The sequence below is a fragment of the Mugil cephalus genome, chromosome 20 (genome assembly GCF_022458985.1).
Source record: "Mugil cephalus isolate CIBA_MC_2020 chromosome 20, CIBA_Mcephalus_1.1, whole genome shotgun sequence".
Taxonomy (NCBI): Eukaryota; Metazoa; Chordata; class Actinopteri; order Mugiliformes; family Mugilidae; genus Mugil; species Mugil cephalus.
The window spans coordinates 16,496,952-16,519,096 of NC_061789.1; the positions used below are offsets into that span (position 1 = coordinate 16,496,952).

At 41.3% G+C, this 22,145-nt stretch overlaps 1 protein-coding gene and 1 long non-coding RNA gene across 2 annotated transcripts; one reads left to right on the forward strand and one right to left on the reverse strand.

Annotated features, from left to right (window-relative positions):
* Positions 1-714: 714 nt before the first annotated feature.
* LOC124997270 lies at positions 715-21,845 on the reverse strand. Its single transcript, XR_007110941.1, has 4 exons — positions 21,825-21,845; positions 20,651-20,740; positions 1,264-1,326; positions 715-1,122 (listed from the first exon to the last, which is right to left on the reverse strand). It is a non-coding gene; the product is annotated as an uncharacterized LOC124997270 (long non-coding RNA).
* On the forward strand, positions 7,943-11,232 carry uncx (UNC homeobox). Its single transcript, XM_047570849.1, has 3 exons — positions 7,943-8,307; positions 8,832-9,007; positions 9,772-11,232. The coding sequence occupies exons 1-3, from the start codon at positions 8,049-8,051 to the stop codon at positions 10,789-10,791; spliced, it is 1,455 nt and encodes a 484-aa protein (XP_047426805.1). The 5' UTR covers positions 7,943-8,048; the 3' UTR covers positions 10,792-11,232.
* Positions 21,846-22,145: the final 300 nt, after the last annotated feature.

Here is a 22,145-nt window from a genome sequence, read left to right on the forward strand (position 1 = left end):
TATGTTAGCCAACCAGTCCAGTTCTTGACCCAGGTATTTATAGGTCTGAACCACATCTACACACTCTCTGTTGATGGTTACGGTCTGCAGGTGGGACCTGGACCTCTGGAAAACCACTATGATCTCTTTGGTTTTAGCTGCATTGATCAGAAGGTGTTTCGCTCTGCACCATGAGACAAAGGTTTTCACCAGATTCTTCTACTCCTGTCCATCCCTGATACACCCCACAATTGCAGTGTCATCTGAGAACCTCTGCAGATGACACGACTCTGTGTTGTACTTGAGGTCCAAGGTGTACAAGGTAAATAGATCCAGGGGTTATTTGTTAGGGAAGCAGCAGACAGTTCCGGTGGGAAAAACAACATCCATATAGAAGTTGATGTAGTTGGTGGTGCATTCAGTGATCCCCTCCAGGTCCACACTGCCGGCATCCTGCAACACTCCCCAGTCCACGATCAGGAATCCATCCTTCAGAGCTTCCTCCGCTTCAGTCCTTGACATAACATCTTCTTCCAGCAGGTTGTCATGGAGGCAGGGAAGACACTCCTGAAAGTGCCCAAAGTGACTATACAGGCCCAAATTTTAAATGCTTACTTATTAAACTTAAGTCTTCAGCCCTGTAGATGGGAAACGGCATGAGACTGACATGAAATCAAATCATCGAACACTTGCTGTATTTGATTGTGCGCTGTATTTGAGGCTTGGCTCAAATATGTACACCAATCTTCCTGCTACTTTTGTTTGGTCTCAGCTAAGTTGAGGGCCGATTTAGACTTAATACGATCCATAACTCGTGTCATTTTGTCGTCGTAGAAATGCAGTTTAAGGGTCTCTCCTTGAAAAAGTGACGATCACAGATATAATGTGCCAGCCGGAGAAGTATTTATGTGCTTTCCCTCTTCTGAAATATTTAACCCCAAAAGAGCCCTTGAAAGTAATAGAGTTCATGAAAATGGGCGTAATTCAGTTTTATTAAAAAGTGTGCTAGAGCCATATAATTCCAATATTACAATCTGACATTAATTATTCAAACCCAGGTCCAATCATCCAATCTTCAGGCAATTTACCAAGAAGAGATTTGAGATGTTCTGGAAGTTAAGTTTGGACTGTTCTCTCAGTTAGCTGGGGAGGGAAATTGGCACTATTTTAGATGGCACGCGGGCTAAATCTCTTACAAACGGGTGGCTTAAAAACGCTCATGTATCATAGCAGAAAACCTCTTCAGTGTAATTCAAAGCTTAGGGGTGTATTTGCATGTCTTACCAGTTGATGGCAGCAGGATTCTTCTACAAGCTCCCCGGGAAGAATCGCGAATAGAGAAGATTCCTGAGAGAAATAAACGGTATAAACATTGCATATGCAACATTTGCTTTTTTTTCTGTGTAACCTTCTCCCAACTGGGTAAAAATACGATGGAAAAATCTCCCGTGTTTAAAGGTTTTTCAGTCCGTAATGACCGACTAGATATCTCATAGCGTTTAATGAATTACAAGGATATTCAATGAGGATATCATAACTTTTTCAGTGTTGCCATTACTCCCCTAGCTCACGGGGAACCAAATTATTAAGAGGGGACCAATAAAGTAACTGATTTAAGTGGCACGACTAGAAACACTCATTTGCAGGGATGTTAAATATCGTGGAAGAGGGCGTCATCAGGGGCCGACAGAAGCAGTTACAGAGAGCGTAAATTTCTCTCCTGTTCCGAGGCACCTGCCCCGTAAGCTGCTAACGCTGCGGCCAGATGGCACCACTCTGGAAACACCTGGCACTACACACACACACATACACACACACACACACACACACACACACACAGGCACACACACAACTAAAATAAAGCTTCTCACATGCTGTAGACTCAGACCTCTTCTTTTGCGACTGTTAAAGATGCCGTTTCGTATTATTGCTCACATTAGGGGATTAGTCCCACTTTATGTGTTTCATTGACGGACAAGTTAACCAAAATATTTCATTAACTGAACTCACATGACAACATAAAGACATAGAGAACATTCATACATGTACATGCAACCATTAAGAAACTGTTTGGCTGATTGTCATCAAATTTGATTTCCTGGCTGATTTTCAAAAAGCCCATAAGCATATACTTGAAACAAATCCGAAAGAATTTTGACAACAAAGTTTTCTGTGGAGCGCCAAACCAGACATAACTCCATAAAATATGATTCTCAAATAACTCATGTTATTTACATGTGACCGTATATGCGTTCGACTTCTTCAGCGGGATTTCATGGGATTGAGAAGGTCGGGATGGCTAATAGAGGGGGAGATTATTTCAAGAATTTGTCTGGGAGACATGTTGTAGATCCGCACACTCACTACCAAGACACCAAATGGACGTTACGTAGCTTTGTACACATATCAAGCATAACATTATGTGCAGGTCAGTTGTAACTCATCAGAGGGGGTCTCAGTAACATCCACATGAATATCAGATCCAAAAATTTCCCAGCAGAACATTGTCACAAGATGGTGACAAGTAAACAGTGTTGTTTACTTCTCCTGTCAGGGGTCATAATGTTATGTCTGATCAGTGTATAACTGAATTGAAGCTATGTACCTGGTGGTAGGATCTGTGCTGAAATCCACAAGTGTATTTCTTTAATGTGACCAAAATAATCAAGTGAAATGTGAGTGTTGTCATCTTAATTTGTATATTTTTGATATGAATATTTTAGAATAATTAATTTTTACTGAATCTGATGCAGATAAAGAATATCAAACAACTTGTAGGACAACGTTGGAAGGCCTGAGTGGCTTTCTTTCACCGTGACATCTGCATGACAACAAAACACTGTTTTGATTGCTGCATGGAAATCAAAAGGTCAAAGGTCAGTGAGAGAGGTCAAAGTTCAGCTCTGGCTAAACACATCTGTCATCTGACTTATCATGAACCAGTATCAGAGCCCGCCACTAGAGGGCACAGTAGGTCTTTTTATCCACCCTGAAGCAGGTTTCTTTTGAAAATTGTTTTTTTTTTTCTTTTCTTTTTTGTGAAGGCCTGATGCAGTGCAAAGGTTCCCTAAAGGTTCAGGTATGTGTCCATGTTAGGGACATGTCACAGTGAAACAGTGTGTGAGGGAGATTCCTGACAAAATGCAGTAGTCTGAATATGGCAGAGGGGTTGTGTTTATAGGACATTTAACTTGATGATCAGAGGATCTAACAATCAATTAATAAACTTTTTTAACATGTAGCTTTTGGTGGAACAGCAGAGCAATAGAAACGGTGAATGTAAACTTTGTCAAGCACGAAAACTTCACATCAAGCCTCAAAGTATCATTTAGTGTCAGAACACTTTCCCCACCGCTGATCAACTGTACATGGCTGGGCTTTTTCAAATCTTCATTCACTCATTTGTTTTGTTCGTTCGCACAGCAGCAGATGGCCGGGCTGCAGAGTACAGTCACTGCTCTCTCCAGAAGATCTTTGCAAAGTGGAGAAGCAGCGAGGGACTGCTCGTGATGCTGCCATCACTTCCAAGTTGGCTGCGGAATAAACTGCAACGAGCCTAGCAACTATTTAGTATTTGACGATTAAAAATAGCCACATTTCTGGAGCCTTGTCTCAACTTATTAACCAGTTTCCGTGCTCCGATTAGTCTCTTAAGTTTTGGGTTGTGGCCTAGAACATAATGCAGGTGCATGACACTGCACAGTGGCAATAGGTGACCTGGAAGGCAGAAAGACTGGACGCTCCTGTGGGAAAGTTTGAGGATGCTTCTTTCAAAGACCCCCACGTTTTGCAGCTCAAATCCAAATTCCGCACAAACACCCAGCCATGCACACAAGCCACATGAGCTGCAACAACAGACACACTGACAGGCACAGTACACACGGATGTGCACCTATTCCCATTTCCACCCATCCACACCCATTTGGGATTATATGCAGGGTGGCTTAAAAATTTGGATATGGCTACACTCCTTCTTCCCCCCTTTTTTTTCTCTCCCCTCGCCTATTCCTGTAGACTTGAATTATTAGATTGAAGTTGAATAATAAGCACTGAGTCAAACAGCACACCCTTCATCTGCGGAGCTGTAATTAACGGGGGCAAAATGCAGGCGGTGGCGAAGGAGGGGAAAAAAAATGCAAATTATTCTGCACAAAGGCTCCTCACAAATTGGCGTCACCATTTCTCAAATTATATCATTACTATATTTTGAAAATGTTAATCTGTTGAGCGGATTTCCCGGGGGAGTTGAGTAAATTAGTTCTATTTCCGAGACTGCCTCTCTGCAAAGGCACGGCAGCGACAAGCACCTCTGATTTGCTGATTACAATTAGACTCCCCAGTTTGGGCTCCTTCAAGCATTGATAATTTTCGGCATATTAAGCACGTTTTAGCAAAGGTGATAAGTCAGTTTTAATTGAAATGAAATTATTATTCTAATGGAAGTTTGGTTATTATTATTAGGAGGCACTAGTCATTCTAGCTTCATTTTTAATATATAAATGCTGGAGAGTGAAAAAAAAAAGATTTTGAAGGGCATTAGGGTGTCAGGATTGAATGAGGTAATTTGAAGGGAATTACTTTCTCTTCTATCAGAAATGAACTGAATTAAAAGTCCAAATCAATCGCTTTCACTTCTCCATTCTACTTTGACAGCGGCACAATTACAGATAATTAGATGGGAGGAAACTTTTAATTGTGGGATTAGAGGGGAAGAGAATTTGTAGGATCAGAGGGAAATTTCGAGGCAGAGTTTTCTTGCTTAAAATCGAATCAAAGGATTTGCGGGCTTAAAATGGCAACCGGCTTCTTCTTCGTCTTTTTTTACTCCTGCTGTTTAATTGGAATTGCATCTAGTTCATCCAAATCATCCAAAACAATTAATTTAGATTTAATTCTATAATTATCATCAAATCGAATAATGTGCAACCTAATTTAGATAGTTAAAAATTAACGTGCGTGAAGTTAATTGAGTAATTAAACTCCTAAACTGCCGCCTATTAATTTGCCTGCCTAATTAAAAATGAATTTGATTCTGTGCGGGTAAAGTAGGCGTCAGTGTTGGATGGGCGTGTTGATAAGGTCTGTGTCTTTTTTTTTTTGGGGGGGGGGGGGGGGGTGGGGGGGATTAGGTTGTATCATCTGAACACCTATATTAAGTTGGCATGACTATAAATTTCAGTTATCTGTTTATCTGGAGTCAGGTGAGTGCGCAGAGCGAAATCCTCTTACGGGAGACGCATCCAAGCAGACTAACAACACAAAAAGTTGGCATTGAAGAAACTCATTTGAGGAGTGGGGGGGAAATAAAGTGTAAAGTTGTATGCTTTAGCTTAAAAAAGGGAAACTGACTCTAGAGAGAGAGATGTCTCTGAATTCCTAAAAGTGTCTTTTGGAGTTTGCGCGTCACGGAGCCTTTCCCAAACGCACCATCGGCGCCACTGCAGTTCATCCAACCATCTGATTCGGACCTCCAGCCCGCACCAGCCACCTGATAGGAACACTCCTGAGAGATTAGAGCGGCGTTTAACGCTCATGTGAATGACTCGAGAACGCAGCGACAGAAGAAAAAAGCCATCCCATGCGCATCCGAGTATGTGGAGGAAAACATCACCTCACCGCTGATGTAACAAACTCTCCAGGCTTCTCTAGTCACACTTTATCTCTTAAGTGTGAATTTAAATGTATCTCAAATGGATGGGAGGGCCCCTTTCCTCCCCCCCGTTATCATCCAAACTGTCCTTAAGGTGAAGGGTTGCAGCGGGCTGTAAGCCTGGAGGCGAGGAGTTGTCACATGAGGTGAAATATCAAACAGCAGGAAAAAAGTATTAATGCTTTCAGAAAGTTGTTTTCTGAAATCCTGAAAGGGTTGGGATCTTAAGCTTACATTTGCTTAGAATGATGGAGCTCTCCTTTGTTTTCCCTGTGAACTGATGGGACTTATTAGGACACCAAGGAGAGGAGGGAAGCGCTTCAATGTGTTGGTGTGCATCTGTCAGCCTCCGCCAGTTATTTGCTCTGGAATTTATCTCCTTGGAAAGAAAGTTAATCAATTAGTCTATAGGCCATGTGCTCCTATTGATTCAGATAAAACAATACATAAACGCAATAACGACGACGTGTCCTCCTGCGGCAAACGATTCGGAACTCTAAACGGGAAAAATAAACAGTTTTCTTTATTTTTTCTCCACACCCCCTCCCACTTCCTCATCTGAAGAGCTGCCAAAAGGGACAGTTGTAAAAAGGTAACAAGGCAGGGCAGCATCGCGACTGAATGCTGGCCTTGTTCGCCTTATTATCGGGTTAATTAAAGCTTGAATCTGACAATGTCACCCGTTGTAGAAAAACGGATTTAAATGCAACGTCTCTGGAGACTGTGTCAAGGGCTGCTTTTCATTGAGCTCCTGCGCGCGCCCCGAGTTGAGTGAGGGGGGTGGGCTGGGGGGACTGGAGGGGCTGGAGGGTGGGGGACTGGGGGCAGCCTGTGCTATATGCCCAGAATTGACGAAAAGCAATTATTGAATTTTAGATGTTCAAAAAAGAAAAGAAATAAAGAAATGAATGGGGAGGAATTATTCATAAGATCTTGTCCGTGTGCGTTGAAATTAAAGTTAAAATACAAAGAGAGCACGCTTCAAAGGCAGCTGCGATGTGTGTGTGTATATATATATATATATATATATATATATATATATATATATATATATTGTGTGTGTGTGTGTGAAGGGAAGGAAGATGGATAAATGGGCGAGATCATTTCTGAGGAGTTCATTAATATGTAGGGCTGCGCACTGAAATGCAGAGGGGTTGTTATTTGGGCTTGGGGGTCAAGTGACGAGCGGATTATATACTTCCTCATAATAATATTAATTAAACAATTTGCATGCTAATAGGGTAACAATTATCGCAGCTTCTGTTGAGAGATTCAGGTTATTACAACATGCCAATCCGGGTGCCAAGGGTCAGGGAATGAGTGGGGTGCGAAATTTCAACTCTGATTAACATTATGACAGCGCCAGACTTGGGATAAATAAAGTCGAATTAATTATTTGAAAACCTAATGAGCAGATAGGATTTGGGTATAGTCTCATACTGAGTGCAGGAGGTTGCACAAAGAGGAGCGTTCCAATTTTGCTTCCTGGCACAAGTGTGAACGCACAGTGCGCACATGTGGCATTATTTTCCTTTTTTTTGTGTTGCCTTTGTTCAGTGGAAGCTCTTCTTTAGACAATTGTTTAACACTAATATCCTGGTCCTAACTAAAACATTCACCTGGTAATAGGAAAATATTACAGTTGGAGTTTCAGTTATATCTGGGCTACACTTCAAATATAAAAATCACCGTGTTGGGTTTACGCACTGCATTTAAAGGATGATCGATAACTAACACGACGTTTATCTTCACTTTGTGGTTTCCAAAGTGGGGTTCAGGGTCGGGAAAGGGTCCAAAATTCCTGAAAAGGGATCTCCAGTCTATAGGCTTTAGCCTTCAAAAAAAACTGTCTGCTCTACCAATAATTTATCTAAAAATTTATATTTTTTCAATCAGTTAAAAATAGCAAATTCATTCTAAAAAAGGCTTCGACTTTATAAAACGTGATCTTTCGTATTAAATCTGCTCTAATGTTCATGTATTTGCGGGTCATCCACCAGAGCACAAAAAGTCAGAGAGCCTATGTCCCGATCCATCCGCCTGTAGCCTTTCCCTTCCCGGGATTCAGTGAGCCCTTCCTCCCGGTGGGTCCCCCGTGTAGTAGCGATGTAGTTCTTATCAAAGCCCTCCTGTCTTGTTGTGACAGCTCTGATATTGTTTATTGAGGTGGATGTCAGCTTTAATTAGCAATCGATACGGGGAGCGTTTGCAGAGCGCGTCTCTGACGTCAGAGTCCATTACCGCTTTTCATTGGGTGTCATATTCCCAGAGCCTGGGCTAATTATTGGGAGGTTCATGTGGATAAAGTACAGCTCATCCCTCCCTTCACATCATGTCCCCTGCTCGCTGGCCACACTCGCTGCATGCTTTTTAAATTGCCATCACCGGCCTCCAGACGTCGTCTCCTTTTGCCTGCGGGATGATGGACAGCAGGATACTGGATCCACCTCACGCCCAGTTCGGAGGCTCTCTCGGCGGGATGGTGGGCTTCCCGTACCATCTGAGCCACCATCACGTTTACGAATTAGCCGGGCATCAACTTCAATCCGCGTCCGCGGTTCCCTTCTCAATAGACGGATTACTCAATGGCTCGTGCACGGCGTCAGTGGGCAGCTCCAACCACCTCTTGTCTTCGGGCTGCGGGATGAACGGAGACAATCAGCAGTACAAGCTGTCAGGTGAGCGGACACCATCTCCCGGTTACGGTAACCTCTCCTCAAGGTTGGCTACCGCACAAAGACTAAAACATAAACAAAGACAGGCTATTGCGATACAAGTTATCATCTCCGTCGCGCGTTTGTGGGGGGAAGCCGAACCTCCCTCTCTCTCTCACACACACACACGCACACACACGCAGGATGACTGTTATTCGCCTTCCATTTTATTGTTATGGCAGAAAACCGAAGCTGAATCAAAGGATAAATGTTGATGTAAGTCGGTGAATGCTTGCGTTAATATTTGAAGCTTTCCTACTTTAAATAGGACATATTTCGTAGAAGCTGCAACCAGGCTGACTTGTGTGTATCGCTGCAAAAAAATTCCAAACGCAATCATCCTGTTCACATCTAAACTTTGCAAAACGCATCCACCGCCCACGAGAGCAACCCTGTTAAAATGACAGTGAAATGTGGATTTTTTAAAAAATTATCCAACCATTAAAACACTCAACCATTGTTTACATTTATTCTCATTCTGCTGTCAGACTCGGGGGACCCAGACAAAGATAGCCCTGGCTGCAAGAGACGGAGAACTCGCACAAATTTCACTGGTTGGCAGCTGGAGGAATTAGAAAAGGCTTTTAATGAGAGCCACTATCCGGACGTGTTCATGAGGGAGGCGCTGGCTCTACGGTTGGACTTGATAGAATCAAGGGTTCAGGTAAATATGTAGAGATTTTTTCATGGCTTGTGATTTTGAGCTCGTGTGTGTGTTTTCTCTTTGTTTACTTTATTATTTAGCCACGGGAAAGGATCTGCTTTTAATTATAAGCAGAGAGAATGTGCAACTAAATCTTCCCCGCAGCATTGGAAAGGTTTTCTGCGATGATATAAATGTAATAAATTTTAAATATTTTTTTAAAATATAATTAAAATGTATCACTGCTTGGTTATGGACTGCTTGACCTTTCCTGACAGTCAAATAATTTATTTTAATGACACATTTTTTTTACAATAATTTTTAATAAACGAGTCTTACAAATGAAAACAAAGATTTCATTTTTATTTATTATATTTTATTATATTGCCAAGTAAAGAACAAAAATATAAATTATAAATGTAAATATATATATGTATATGGATTTGCAATTCCTATTAGATCAATTTTATTATGAAATGATTTTTTATTGCTTAGATTATTATTATTATTTTTTTTTTTAAATAGAAAAGTGTAGTTTTAAGTTTTATTTATTTGCAATTTTTAGATTGGACCAAAGGTAAGGGTTAAGCAAAGCTTCTTTTGTTTGTCTCTTCCCAACTTTTAAGATGCTTGATGCACAGATTTGAAACGAGGCCTAATTAAAATCCAGCCGAAAACAAGCCAGAGCAGGACGCAGCCTCGCTGCTCGTTTAATGGCCATGTTGTTGATTTTTCACCTCGCAGTGACAGGGCTGCTCTTCACACGTGTCCTCCTCTGTCCGCAGGTATGGTTTCAAAACCGGAGAGCCAAGTGGAGGAAAAAGGAAAACACAAAGAAGGGTCCGGGGCGACCCGCGCACAACGCCCACCCCACCACCTGCAGCGGAGAGCCCATGGACCCGGAGGAGATCGCCCGGAGAGAGCTGGACAGGCTGGAGAAGAAGAAGCGGAAGCAGGAGCGCCGGCTGCTCAAGTCCCAGAACAGACTCGCTTCTGGGGATTTATTTCACACCCCGGGATCAGACAGCGACAGCGGGGTGTCGCATGTCACCGACAGTGACCACAACACGGGCCCGCCATATGACTCTGTGGGGGGAAGCCAAACGCAATCGAGCTGCGACCAAACACCTCACCCTTTCCAGATCCAAACCCAGAACCAAAGACACTTGGACCGGGAGGCTGGCGGATCCGAGCTGGACTCGCCCGAACCCAGCCACCGGTCAAGCCTGTGCTCCAACAACGGCAGGGCCTCCAGCCTGCAGAAACTCAACCCTTTTAGCGTCGAAAGCCTCCTTTCGGACTCCAGACCGAGACGCAACGCCGCGGCCTTACCCTCCACACGGCCTTTGATAGGGAAAGGACACTTCCTTCTCTATCCCATCACGCAGCCGCTCGGATTCATTGTTCCTCAGACTGCCCTGAAGACGACGACGGCGGCGGCGAACCCCGACAGAGACACCCCGGAGGACAGAAGCCAGCCCGGCGTCCGCTGCAGCGTCTCCGCGGGTTCCTCGGGATGTAGGAGCAGCTCGCCGGACTCGGCGAACGCGACGCCAAAGGGACAGGTGGGATCGGGGGAAAAGACAGGTTCGCCGCACACCAGCCCGCCCCGGGCCCCCTTTCCCACCGGCAAAAGTACTCAGACCTCTGTGATTTGCAGCGAGCGCAGCAGCCCCAGTAAGTCCGCCGACGCGGACACGACAGAGCATTTAGAGAAGGACCACCCCGAAGACCCAGAGTCTGCCCTCAGTGACTGTCCTGCAGAGACAAAAACAGACTCTAAAGGAGATGTCGACATGGAATAAATCAGCGGGGGTAAAAAAGAAAAAAAAAAGAAAAAAAAAAGAAAAAAAATCAACAACAAAAAAAAAGAAAACAACAACAAAAAAACAACAACCATACAGATATAACCTCTAAACGACACCTTTCATTAGGCCAAAGCTTAACCAGAAACTACATCTTTGCATCTAATCTCTAGGTTTCCCCCACCCTGCTGATATTTGACAATGTGCTTTCTCTCTCTCTCTCTCTCTCTCTCACTCTCTTTCTATCTCTCCATCTCTCTCTGCGAGTGTGTGCGCGCGTGTGTGAGTCAGGAGTCTCTAGATATCCTTTAATGTGTGATAACTTGTCGGGGGGGAAAAAAACACATCGAGACCAACAAAAATCCTCAAGAGCTGTAAGAAAGGTATTATACTATTTATATATGTAAGGTTTTTCTTAAATAAATCTATTGTATACAAGCACCTCGAACCGTGTGAGACCTTAAATAGCAGCACATCCAGTGCAGGACTACAGTACAGTAGGAAAGGGCTTTCTTAAGAAATCTCATGTTGTACTTTGTATATTGCCTTAACAAATTTATTCATCTATAAGCCCCCACTGAAATGAGGTTACGAGCCCGAGGCGAAAAGGACCCGCTCGACTCCTGCAGAGTTTTGATATGAAAGTAATTATTTTCCCGGTGGCTACTGCAGGGGGATTCAGTTTATTTTAGCTCAAAGGGGGTTATAATACATTACCGATTTCTAGTGATATGAAATCACATAAACTTCCAAGAATAATAGAATTAGCATGAAAAGGCCTGGGTGTCAAATTGAAATAGGAAAATAATAGCCCCGGCAGCTGGGAGTGTGTGTGTTTGTGCATATTGGATAGGAGATGAGGATTCGTGGGGAGGCATTTTCATGAGTTTTTTTTTCCTTCTCCTCCCCTCTCTCCCTCTCTCTCCCCACTTTGTCAGGGCCCCTTGTAGCAGGGCTATATTAAGATAGATGTTCGATGATATCCCTCATTGTTCTGTCGCTTTACATTGATGTTTCTGTGTTATCAGCCTATTGATCATGCGTCGGCTGTAATAGGACGGGCTGAGGCAAACGTGCCTATTTACAATAGCAGAACACATTTGTTCTAATAGGGCTGGTGGTCCCTGGGGATGCCGCGCAGGATCTGGGACATCTGCTCCCCTTTGCAATATTAGCAGCGTTGACCACAATATCAAGTCGACCCATGGAAACAAAAACAAGGAGTAATATATACATAGAGAGAAAACGATATATATATATATATATATATCGCGGTAACGGTGTAGCTTTTAATAACATAAAAGAAAACCTAAGACTAAAGCAACAAGGAAGAAGTCCAGCTATATGTGGAGCTGTTAAAAACCCCATGCCCTTTAGTGTTCTCCCTTGATTTGCAAATAAATTGAAAATAATCAGAGGGTCTGAGCTTTACGTCTGAGTCGGCGCAAATGAATTTCTGAGCCAGTGTCCCTTTCAAAATATTTACATAAATTTCAACCCATGCAGCTGTTTGCTCAAGGAAGCAATGTCTTATTAGGTTGCTGCTGCTGCTGCTGCTGGTGATGGTGGAGGTGAGAGGAGGAAGAGGAGGAGGAGGAGGAGGAGGGAAGGGGGAAAGGCAAGCAGGGGCAGCCAACATGGCACACGCAGCGAATACGCGCAAGATTAGGCCTGCACGGGTTAGAGGTGTACAGTGTGTCTGTGTGGTGTCTACAGAGCTCACATTGTTGTTGTGTTATTGTGAAACTTCCCAGAGCGACTTTATACGCACGCTCTTCGTGAAGAGTTTTTTTTTTTTGCCCAAATGTCTCCGCGTTTAAGTCTGGCACAGATCGATACAAAAGTGACCGAATCGTCGTTTCTTTAAAGGTTTTATTTTCCACATCACTCGGGTAACGGGGGGGTTTTAAACTAACCCCTGTAAGATTCTTCGGTGTGTATTTTTCCATGCTACTCTTAGGCTATTTGGGACGTATGCCCAGTTCATCCATAATTCATTAGCGCACTGAATAGGAGTATCGCTGGCTGCACATTGGTGGCCTTAAGGTGAAATTAGCGATTTGCTTAAGTAGTTAAGCTTTTCTTGCCTGAGAGCTGCACGCTGCATGATTCAAGACAAACTATCAATCGATATGCCCAGGCAGCCTCCAGGAGATGTGTCGTCCATGAATCATACTTTATGAATTCAATTTATACCCGGAGAAATTTTCAATTTGAACGCCGGATCATTATGGGAGAGTGTAAATTGTTTTTGCTCTATTATGCATCGGACGCCATCATTTTTCTTTCTAATTACGGAGGTGTCAGGTCGGGCTGTCATGCAGACGCTGATTTTCAATTTAACTGATCATCATGCATTCATTTTCCCATTTGATAAATCTGCTATCTCGAAGCTTCTCCATGCCCGGAATGCTAAAAGAGAGGCACAGATTGGCAAAGTAATAGGGGCCTGTATGCGGCAATAAGTGCAGATCAGGCAGCTAATTTAGCACCTCCTGGTATTTCCATTTCCATTTCTCATTTCCAACTCTCAAAGGAGGAAACGCAGCCCAAAGGCAGAAAGCTGGTAGGCTTTTCATATCGGAGAAAGACAGGGGGAAAAAAAATCTACCAAAACGGCTTGTTTTCAACCACACATTCCCTAAATTAGGATATCAAGCTTAATTAAGGCTAATAGAGTTTTCTCAGTATGTGTTAGTTTTATTTAATAGAAACAAATTTGCGCAATTAATTATGACCATGGCATTAAGAGTCTCATTTGCAGCATTCGAGCTGCAGCCTAAATCAGCGTCTTCTGAAATAAGCCTCTCATTTCCAAGCCAAATGACTAACCAAATGTTTTTATAGCAGCCTCCATCACAGGCATCATATCGGGTTATTTTCCATAATATATCCAAGTAAATTGAGTCAGATTAGGGATAAATTGATGTGTTTAACGCCACCGGATGGCTTAAATAAATGTGGATTTGCGCTTATTTTTGGTTCGGATAGAAACCCCCTTATTTCCTTATTTTACGCGGTCGTCTTTCTACACTCAAACACTACGAATAATCTAAAAACAATACATATATGGATATATATTTTTTATTACTCGGATGTATTTTTTAAATTACGCGTAAGGATTTACAAGTTTCATGCCCAAATCAATCCAAATGGACAATAGTGCTCTCCCCATAAATCCCTCTGTCTGTACAGGCGACTCTTGTGCCGCTTTGTGTTGCTGTGTGAGATCTCAGAGGCTCTGAAGGCTCAGTTTGGATAAGAAAGAACCGTGTCCCCTTTCCTTTCCTTTTTTTTTTCTCTCTCTTTTTTTTTAAGGATCCTCCATAAAATAAAATGGCACTTGACATTTGGCTTCTCCTGCAGCAACTCTGCCATGCCTTTTAGGATTATTTCACATCTCATACTCATTAATGCGCCGGCGGATTTAATCATTCTTATCTTTCCCGAGCATACCTGGGATAAGCCTGAAATTACCATCTGCATTGATTTCTGGACAACCCCTTAAAATAATTTTAATTATCTCAGAGCATTTCGCGAAAGAAATCCCTCTAATCAAAATTTAGTTAATAACACTTCGCCGCTCAGATTTCTGTGGGCTGGGGAAACTCAAATGTAGGCGAATTTAAAGAATCCCCCAATTGTGCTGGTTTTGGATGAGGCTGATATATGCCCGTGTGACCCATTTAACCTGCCCTTGGACTTTCAGTGTTTTATTATTATTCTTTGCCTTAAAATAACGCAGCCTTTCCTTGATGTTCACATCAACTATCAAATACTTAGAAATTGTGGGAGTCATAAATGAAATTATAAAAATATTCTATATTATTAGATGGTTTCTGCATTCACCAGTGAGTCAGGGTAGAAAATGTTATTGCAAGAGTTAGTCATATAGAGATTATATGTTATATATGGTCAACATCCATGTGACCATCCTCAAAAAAAGTACCTGAAATGTCAATTTACTATAGCACATAAATGCAACACAAATATGAAAGCTGAAATTAGAAAATACATCAAAAAGTATCGTTAATATATGCAGTTTTCTATTTTTCCTGCATTGCCAACAAAGTACGGTATATATATATATATATATATATATATATATATATATATATATATATATATATATATATATATATATATATATGTGGATCACTGGGCACATACACCTCACAATTTTAGATGAAAACGTGTGTTATGACACAAAAGCCACACAAAGTAATCTCCTCTGAAAGACTAAGAAACTATTCAAATCTTTTTTTTTTTTTTTTTTTTTTTTACACAACAGTGAGGAAGTTACTCTTCTCAATAACACACCACCTCCGTCTCCATTTTTAAAACGTCTCTCTCATTAACTATTGCACGTGTCTATATTACGCTGGCTCCATATTGTCTCGGAATAGCTGTAGGGGAGGATTAGATATTAAACTCCTCTTCACAATAAGAGCACTTGCATCCTGAGAGGTGACGGAAGCCTTTTCACAATGGCCACACCTGTTGCTATCAGTCTGGCCTCATTATGTAAAAGAGAAGGGGGGGCTGCATTGTGCGCTCGGAACAGCTCACAGGACAAAGGAAATATAAGAAAGATATGGATATAAGTTCAACGACAGTGCATTGCACTCCTATGTGTGACAGCTTCTGCTTGTTCCTTGCTAAAAACCATGTTGAAGGTGGCGAGTCAAAATGTTTTCTAAGTGATATTTGCACATGTTTAGCGAGGATCTATTCTGACGTTGGACCACACTGTCCAAAATGATTCCAACCATGAATCCTGAGAAACAATCTGAACATGAAATCTCAGTTAAGGCTTGGATTCAGCTAATAGGTGAGTTTTATACATCAATCAGGCCACGTGTCATGATAGCTGCTGGTCTAGATCCTTGTTTACGTTATGTGGTTTAAGTCACTTTTTTTTTTAATATGTACATTCATATATTATATGGTGAGAGTTACTGTTACTCAAGAATGAACAGCGCAAAAACAAAGCAGCAATGAGGCCAAGGTAAAATACTTAATCCGCAGTAAATCTCACAAACTAACTATCTATTAACTAAGGTGTTATGAGCAATAACTTCCAGCCTGGGGAACTCACTTTGAATGGCAGAGTGATATGTGAAGGGGCTCCATAGCCTCTTCTCAGGTGCCTTAGAGTGATGAATGAGAGCTCAGTCCTGTGTTGCTTATAATTATAAAAAAAAAAAAAAAAAAAAAAATTCTACGAGATGCTAATAAGGTTAGTGGCCATTTTGACACCGCGTTTAATAATAATAAAAAAGACATATGGCTTACAATACACAAATAATACTCTTTTACATCAGTGTAGGATACACTGATGCTATTCCAAACATCTACACATATCCCATTTTCCTGAGTATTTGTGAAAACAAATATGGTCTTAACAATGAAAGTCCTTGTTCTCCGTTTGGATCCAATTTCACATATGTGTAGGCTAATTGTCAGATTAATGCTCATGTGCATAATAACGTGTTTGGGCCTTTCAAATAACTGAGAGGACACGTCATTATAGCACACTACTGTGGTACCCTAGACTCACCCGTTTAAACCGATGGCGTACACTTTATTTACATTACAGGCGATAAGTCAAAATGGATTACGGCCATGAATGGGTGAGTGAATGACATCTTCACCGCGCCAAGTCACGAGGTGATATTGTTGGCAAAAAAGGGGTGAATTTGAATGCTTCTTGACATTTACACTGGTACGTCACGCATCCAGCAAATAGCCATATGCGTGCACTTTAAAGTCTGACACAACGAAGCTGTCACTTTCTCTGTGTTTAGCTCCTACAAAACTAAGTGACGCCTATACAACCTTAAACAGGTTTCAAAATTCATTTGACTACGGTGTGCTAAAGTTTAAGGTGGTGACCAGCTGATGGGATCATAATCTCCTGAGCAAATTGTTTTGCCAAAAGACAGAAAAAAAGAAAGAAAGAAAAATCACTAACATGACCAACAGTAAGTCCGAGATGAAGGCTGTGATGACTCACAGAAAAACAAGTCACGGTGGGATCGGAACATGCTGGATCATAGATGAGTGCGTAATCAGCATATCCACCACCAAGTACTGGTAGCTACGCCAAAGCAATGTAGGCGCAGTTGTGCTCTCACTAAGGAGTGGCTCTAGTCTAACAAGGATGTGACAGGAACCCCTGATCCTAGAGGGAGAGGTGACGCTGGCAGAAAACTCCAGGCTATAACAGCAATCAGCCTTGCTTCTGAAAGGGTTGGGATAGTACGTGATGACCAGTAGCTATGATTAGCCAGCTGAGACAGGAGCTCAGGCTCTCGAGCCACCGGTTCAAGGAGGCGGGAGATGAAGTGTGGGGCGTGCTAGAAGACTTTCATTTCAGGAGGAAAGAGAAGCTTTTTTTTTTTTTTTTAACCTAATCTGACTAAAAACAAGATGCGTTCTGAATTCACAAAAGAGCGATTTACAAACAAGACACTTGACACCATCAGCGGTTGCTTCTGTGACACATTAGACACAGGAGGAAAATAGTTTCCTCAGACCTAGAGATGGATTTCTTCAGTGCACGATGATGACACCGTGGTCACTGAGGTGATAAAGGGTGGAGAAGAACATAACATGAAAGGCATCCTTTTTATTCAACAAGCCATGGCAAATGATTAACAATAAACAAGTTTGTGTTTCCTGCTAATATTTGGCTTCTAATTCTAAATGCTGTTTACTATAAATGGATCCTCCAACCTTCCTCACATTTTTGGATATTTTCTGTCAGTATTCATCCAAGGAAAGTAGAGTGAAGAAGGTAGAGACCATTTTTGTACTAATATAGACATACACATAAACTACACAGATTATGTTTTGACTATCATGTTTTCAGTGTCCTTAGTTCCCATTGGTCTTCTTCTGCTGATCGCCGTTATTTGTCCTGAAGCAGGAACTGGATGAACTGCCTCAGCCCACCAGCCTCAGTTCTGAGAGATCCTGGTATAGGTTTTAATATCAATAAGCCTGTACCTTCTGTGTGTCTTTTCTTCTTCCTGGATCAATGAGAACCATCACCAGGCAGCGTGTAGCATAGAAGAGGTGCCCTGGAGGTGGAACATCCTCAGCTGTCTGCGAAAACATCTTCTGTTCAGTAACCACGTCCCGAAGGCTTGCAGAAGCATCATGAAGGCAAGGCAAGGCTGTGAACCAAGACAAAAGATGGAAGAGGACACACCATAGCCAAGTCTCGTGTGGACGTCTTAGAACATCACCAGGTTGGCACTGGATGTTTTGACTGAGGCTCTTTCAATCATTGTTGGGACCCCAGGTGCTCTCAGATTGGATGTGAGGGGATGTTTGTCCACACCTGTCTGTAAATATGTGGGGTTGAGCAGGTGTCGATTCCAAATTATAAAATTCTCCATATTTCAAAATGTCGTAAATGCATTTGAGAGTTTGAAGGAAAAAACAAACAAACAAAAAACCCGCAAGGTGCACTTGCTAGCCTTTTCCGGAAAACTGTTGCCGCGTTGGTGGATCTTGACGCAAGATTATTTTGTCAATGAAAATAATACTTACAATATCTACTGCAATATATATTCTTTATCTCATGAATGCCTTTGGATGCTAGCAATCCCAGGAAGATCTCTATCCTTGACAGGTCCTGAGGCTGACAATTTCTATGGAATATAATAATAAAAAAACAAAACAACTAAAAACTAAATCTTCAAATTAGAGCAGTTCTTGTGTCAGAGCCGTTTTGTTGTCTAGAAAGAGTAAGAGCGTAATACAGAAATTGTATTATCACATAATTATTTTTATTTTTTCAAATAAATACTAATGTAAAAATAAGGCTCTATATATATAGACAAATATAGACTTGGAATATATGGTTGGGAATCAATCGAGATGTAAATAGTTATAAATGTGTCATTTATATATGTGTATTAAATATCTAAACCTTTTACGGCTTCTCTTTAAATATGACAGTCTCTACATAGAACACTGAATATCATCAGTATAGAAGAATATCAATCTGTATATATATCCATGCGTAGAAAGCAGAAGGCATGTGTCAGGAGTGAAGATATTGTCTTTCTTTGTTAATGGGTTAGCACGTGTAAAGCTCGAATCCGTACACAATGATATGAACTAATCCGATTCACTGCTGTATTTTGCAGCGAGGAAGCATGTGGTGAAAATCGGTAAACAAAAGAATTACACAAAAAGAAAATGAACTGGGATGGACTACTGGTGTAGACGGCCTATGTCATTAATCTGGGACACTGAGAAGGAAACTTTGCTTTCCCAGTTATTGTTGTTTTTTGCGATTAGTGCAAGCTTGCTCTTCACCGTCACATTTGGAAATATTATGCTCATGCATGTGTACATGGAAATTTGTGATCGAGACATGAAGGCGCATATAAAGAGCATGCTGAATCGCACCCTAACCAGAATATCAGTTATTATCTGGTATACTGTGTGCATGTAAATGTTGTCATTCGGGCTTACCGCTCGCTGCTGATTTATATGAAAAAGACAAGCATTTTCCTTCTTTGACTTCCCAGGGAATCCGCGCCCCGGAGGTTAATGAAGTGTGAAGTGTGAAAACTTCCTGAGATGGGATGAGTTAAATAGTGTTCTCAGATGTTAAGGCAACACTGTCCAAATTTATTTGTGTGTGTCAGTGCTTTATAAGTCTTAAATCTGGCAAACATGCCCCCACGGGCCACCGGCTGCCACTACTGGGGCTAATGCCATCTCGTGTGTTCCAGTCAGTCCACGTTAATGGGTGTAATAACAAGATCTAAGTGAGAATTTGAATTGAATTCACGGGATTTACCGACATTTGTTTTACTCCCCCCGGTGTCTACACTACTGAATATATTGAGAAATTTCACATGCACAAGTTTTTTTCCAATCCGTTTTTGTTAACATACATTTAATCACAAGGTTGAAAAATATTTATTTGTGCACAATCAGGAATAACTGCCAATATAATACAAAAGACTCTCAATGATACGAGGCTGTAAGCAGATGGATATATTATTAGATATTGAAATGTGTACTATAAGAAGCTGTTAATAAATACTAAAAAACATACAAAATGAACAAATAAATTACTACTAATAGCACCACCAATACATAACAACAAAAACAGCAATAATAATCCTTATAATAATATTTTCCACTGAGGTATTCTGTACTAACTGTATGACCTCTATAATAGATACACTATGTGGCTAAGGGAGGCTTCACTAATAGACATTTTTGGCTGCAATTAAAAATGGTTCCCATGAAAGACCTGACACGTCCACTAAGTCAAGAGTCTCAGACCCGGCTCTTTCCTTCCGTCATTAAAGTGGTATTGCAAATGTTCTTAGCACATCAAGGCCAAGACCTCAGATCTCACTATTACACGCGCATTATTTAATCCCGGGGCTCTCTGCTACTACTGACATGTACAATTTCTGTCATTAACGTGCCTGTAAGCTCGGGGATGGACCAGATCCACTTGAGGTCCAGTTTTTCATTTAATGGCCCAGGGGAAGCGGGGTTCAACTGGGCCTGAAATGTTACTAGAAAAGTGCTCTGTTGAGGAGCATGTTACGGCTCTGTTGCCGCTCCAATCGATCATATTAGGGCTAAGGAAGTGCCCGAGATGTGACAGCCCAGAAACATTTCAATACTGACACAGTGTGTCTCAGAGCTTCAGGCGCACGTCTGAAAATAATGAAGGGAAAGAAAAAAGAAAAAAAAAAAAAGCAGGCTGGTATCAGTCCTGTAAATGGGTGTGATTAGTCATATAGAGGAGTTTATTGTGCAGAGGCTGGAAGCAAGTTAGAGGTGATAGTGGAGCAGAATCAATGCTATTTACCTCTCGGAGGTGTGAACATATCCATCAGCAGCACCGTGGACGGCGGAGGATCCATTCTTCCCAACTCGTTATTGACAGTTTGAGGAGGTCCTGAGGAAGGGACATTTTAAGACAATTTCTCTGCTATCGATGAGCAGACAGTGCTTTCAAAATAAGTGATTAAGAAAAGGCATAGTTAAAGCAACACCTATAGGGTTGTAAACTGAATGCACAGCCACTACATATCGTTAGCCTAATAGCCCAGGTCATTTTTTGACTGACTGTTACAATATCAATAAAAATACTAATGTGCTTGCTAACATTTTTTTTCCTTGTTTTCCAAAAACATTCAAATTGAGTTGACATATTTTTTTTTACAAACCGTGACTCATCATATTGTTGTAGCCGACACAAAACGATTTTCCCTTCAAATATATTGGTATTTTGGGGTATTTTGTTAGTATCTATAATTTTAACTGTAGTAAGACATTTCAGTGTACAGTTCAAATAGATTTCTTGCTCTTTTTCATTACATACACATCTAGGATTATTGGCAATATGTATTAGCCTATGATGATGTGTTATGAAAACTCATGGTAAAAATATCTGTACACTATAACTTGCATTTTTCTTCTACAGTCTGGCTACCCTGAGAGCTTGAGAGCTGTTCTGCAACCGGCCTTAAATTCATTAAGGATATAAGTTAAACCACGGTTAAACAAAGCGATCAAGAATTCTGCATTAATTCAAGTACTTGCAGATACTAAGCAACATCTGGCTTAAAGCTGGCTTTATCATGTGTATTTAATCTACATTATAGGCTTCATTTAAATGTTATACCTTTACAATCAAAGCAAGTTCAAGCATATGTTAGAAAAAAAAAAAGTTCTTAGGAGCTTTGTTCAGGTGCTTCCACAAGGAGGTCTCTTCCACTTGCACTTCAAGGACATTAGCACAATGCCTCACCTGAGGTCTCAATACAGTCACTAACAGTTACAGCCCACATCCTCACCTACATTCACTTTTCTTGCAGGCAACTACACATATCATGTTCAGTTTTTACTTAAATTTTCATTTGATTTTAACCACACAGTGCAGCATAAGTGTACACATTAACATTAATAAGTCAGTTGCAAGTACATTTCATGGCTTTGTTTAGTGTTTTAAGCTTTATTTCTCTTTGTTTGGGAGTTACCTTGTTGTGACGTGTTCCCGTGAGCCAAAAGTGTAGCAGAGGGTGGAGCTTCCATAAATCTTGGCGCCAACTCATGGGCTGTACCAAGTGCCAACAGGGCATGGGGAATTTAATTCGGTGTGGTGATATTTTGTTAGGTGAGCTATATCTAGTCTTGTGGTTGTAACCTTGAGTACATTTATATTTCGCTGACATCTTTTACAGGCTTAAGTAAGCCTGTAATTTGATTGTTATGCATTTGGGGTCAATAAAACCTTTTTCAAAATAGTCAAAGGCAAATGTAGATCATCCTGAATAAATGGCTGTCATTCTGTAGTCCCA

Coding starts and splice junctions, on each gene's coding strand:
- uncx (XM_047570849.1), top strand. CDS start 8,049: ATGATGGACAGCAGGATACTGGATCCACCTCACGCCCAGTTCGGAGGC. Junction 8,308..8,831: donor TCAGCAGTACAAGCTGTCAG/GTGAGCGGACAC, acceptor TTCTGCTGTCAG/ACTCGGGGGACCCAGACAAA. Junction 9,008..9,771: donor TGATAGAATCAAGGGTTCAG/GTAAATATGTAG, acceptor CTCTGTCCGCAG/GTATGGTTTCAAAACCGGAG.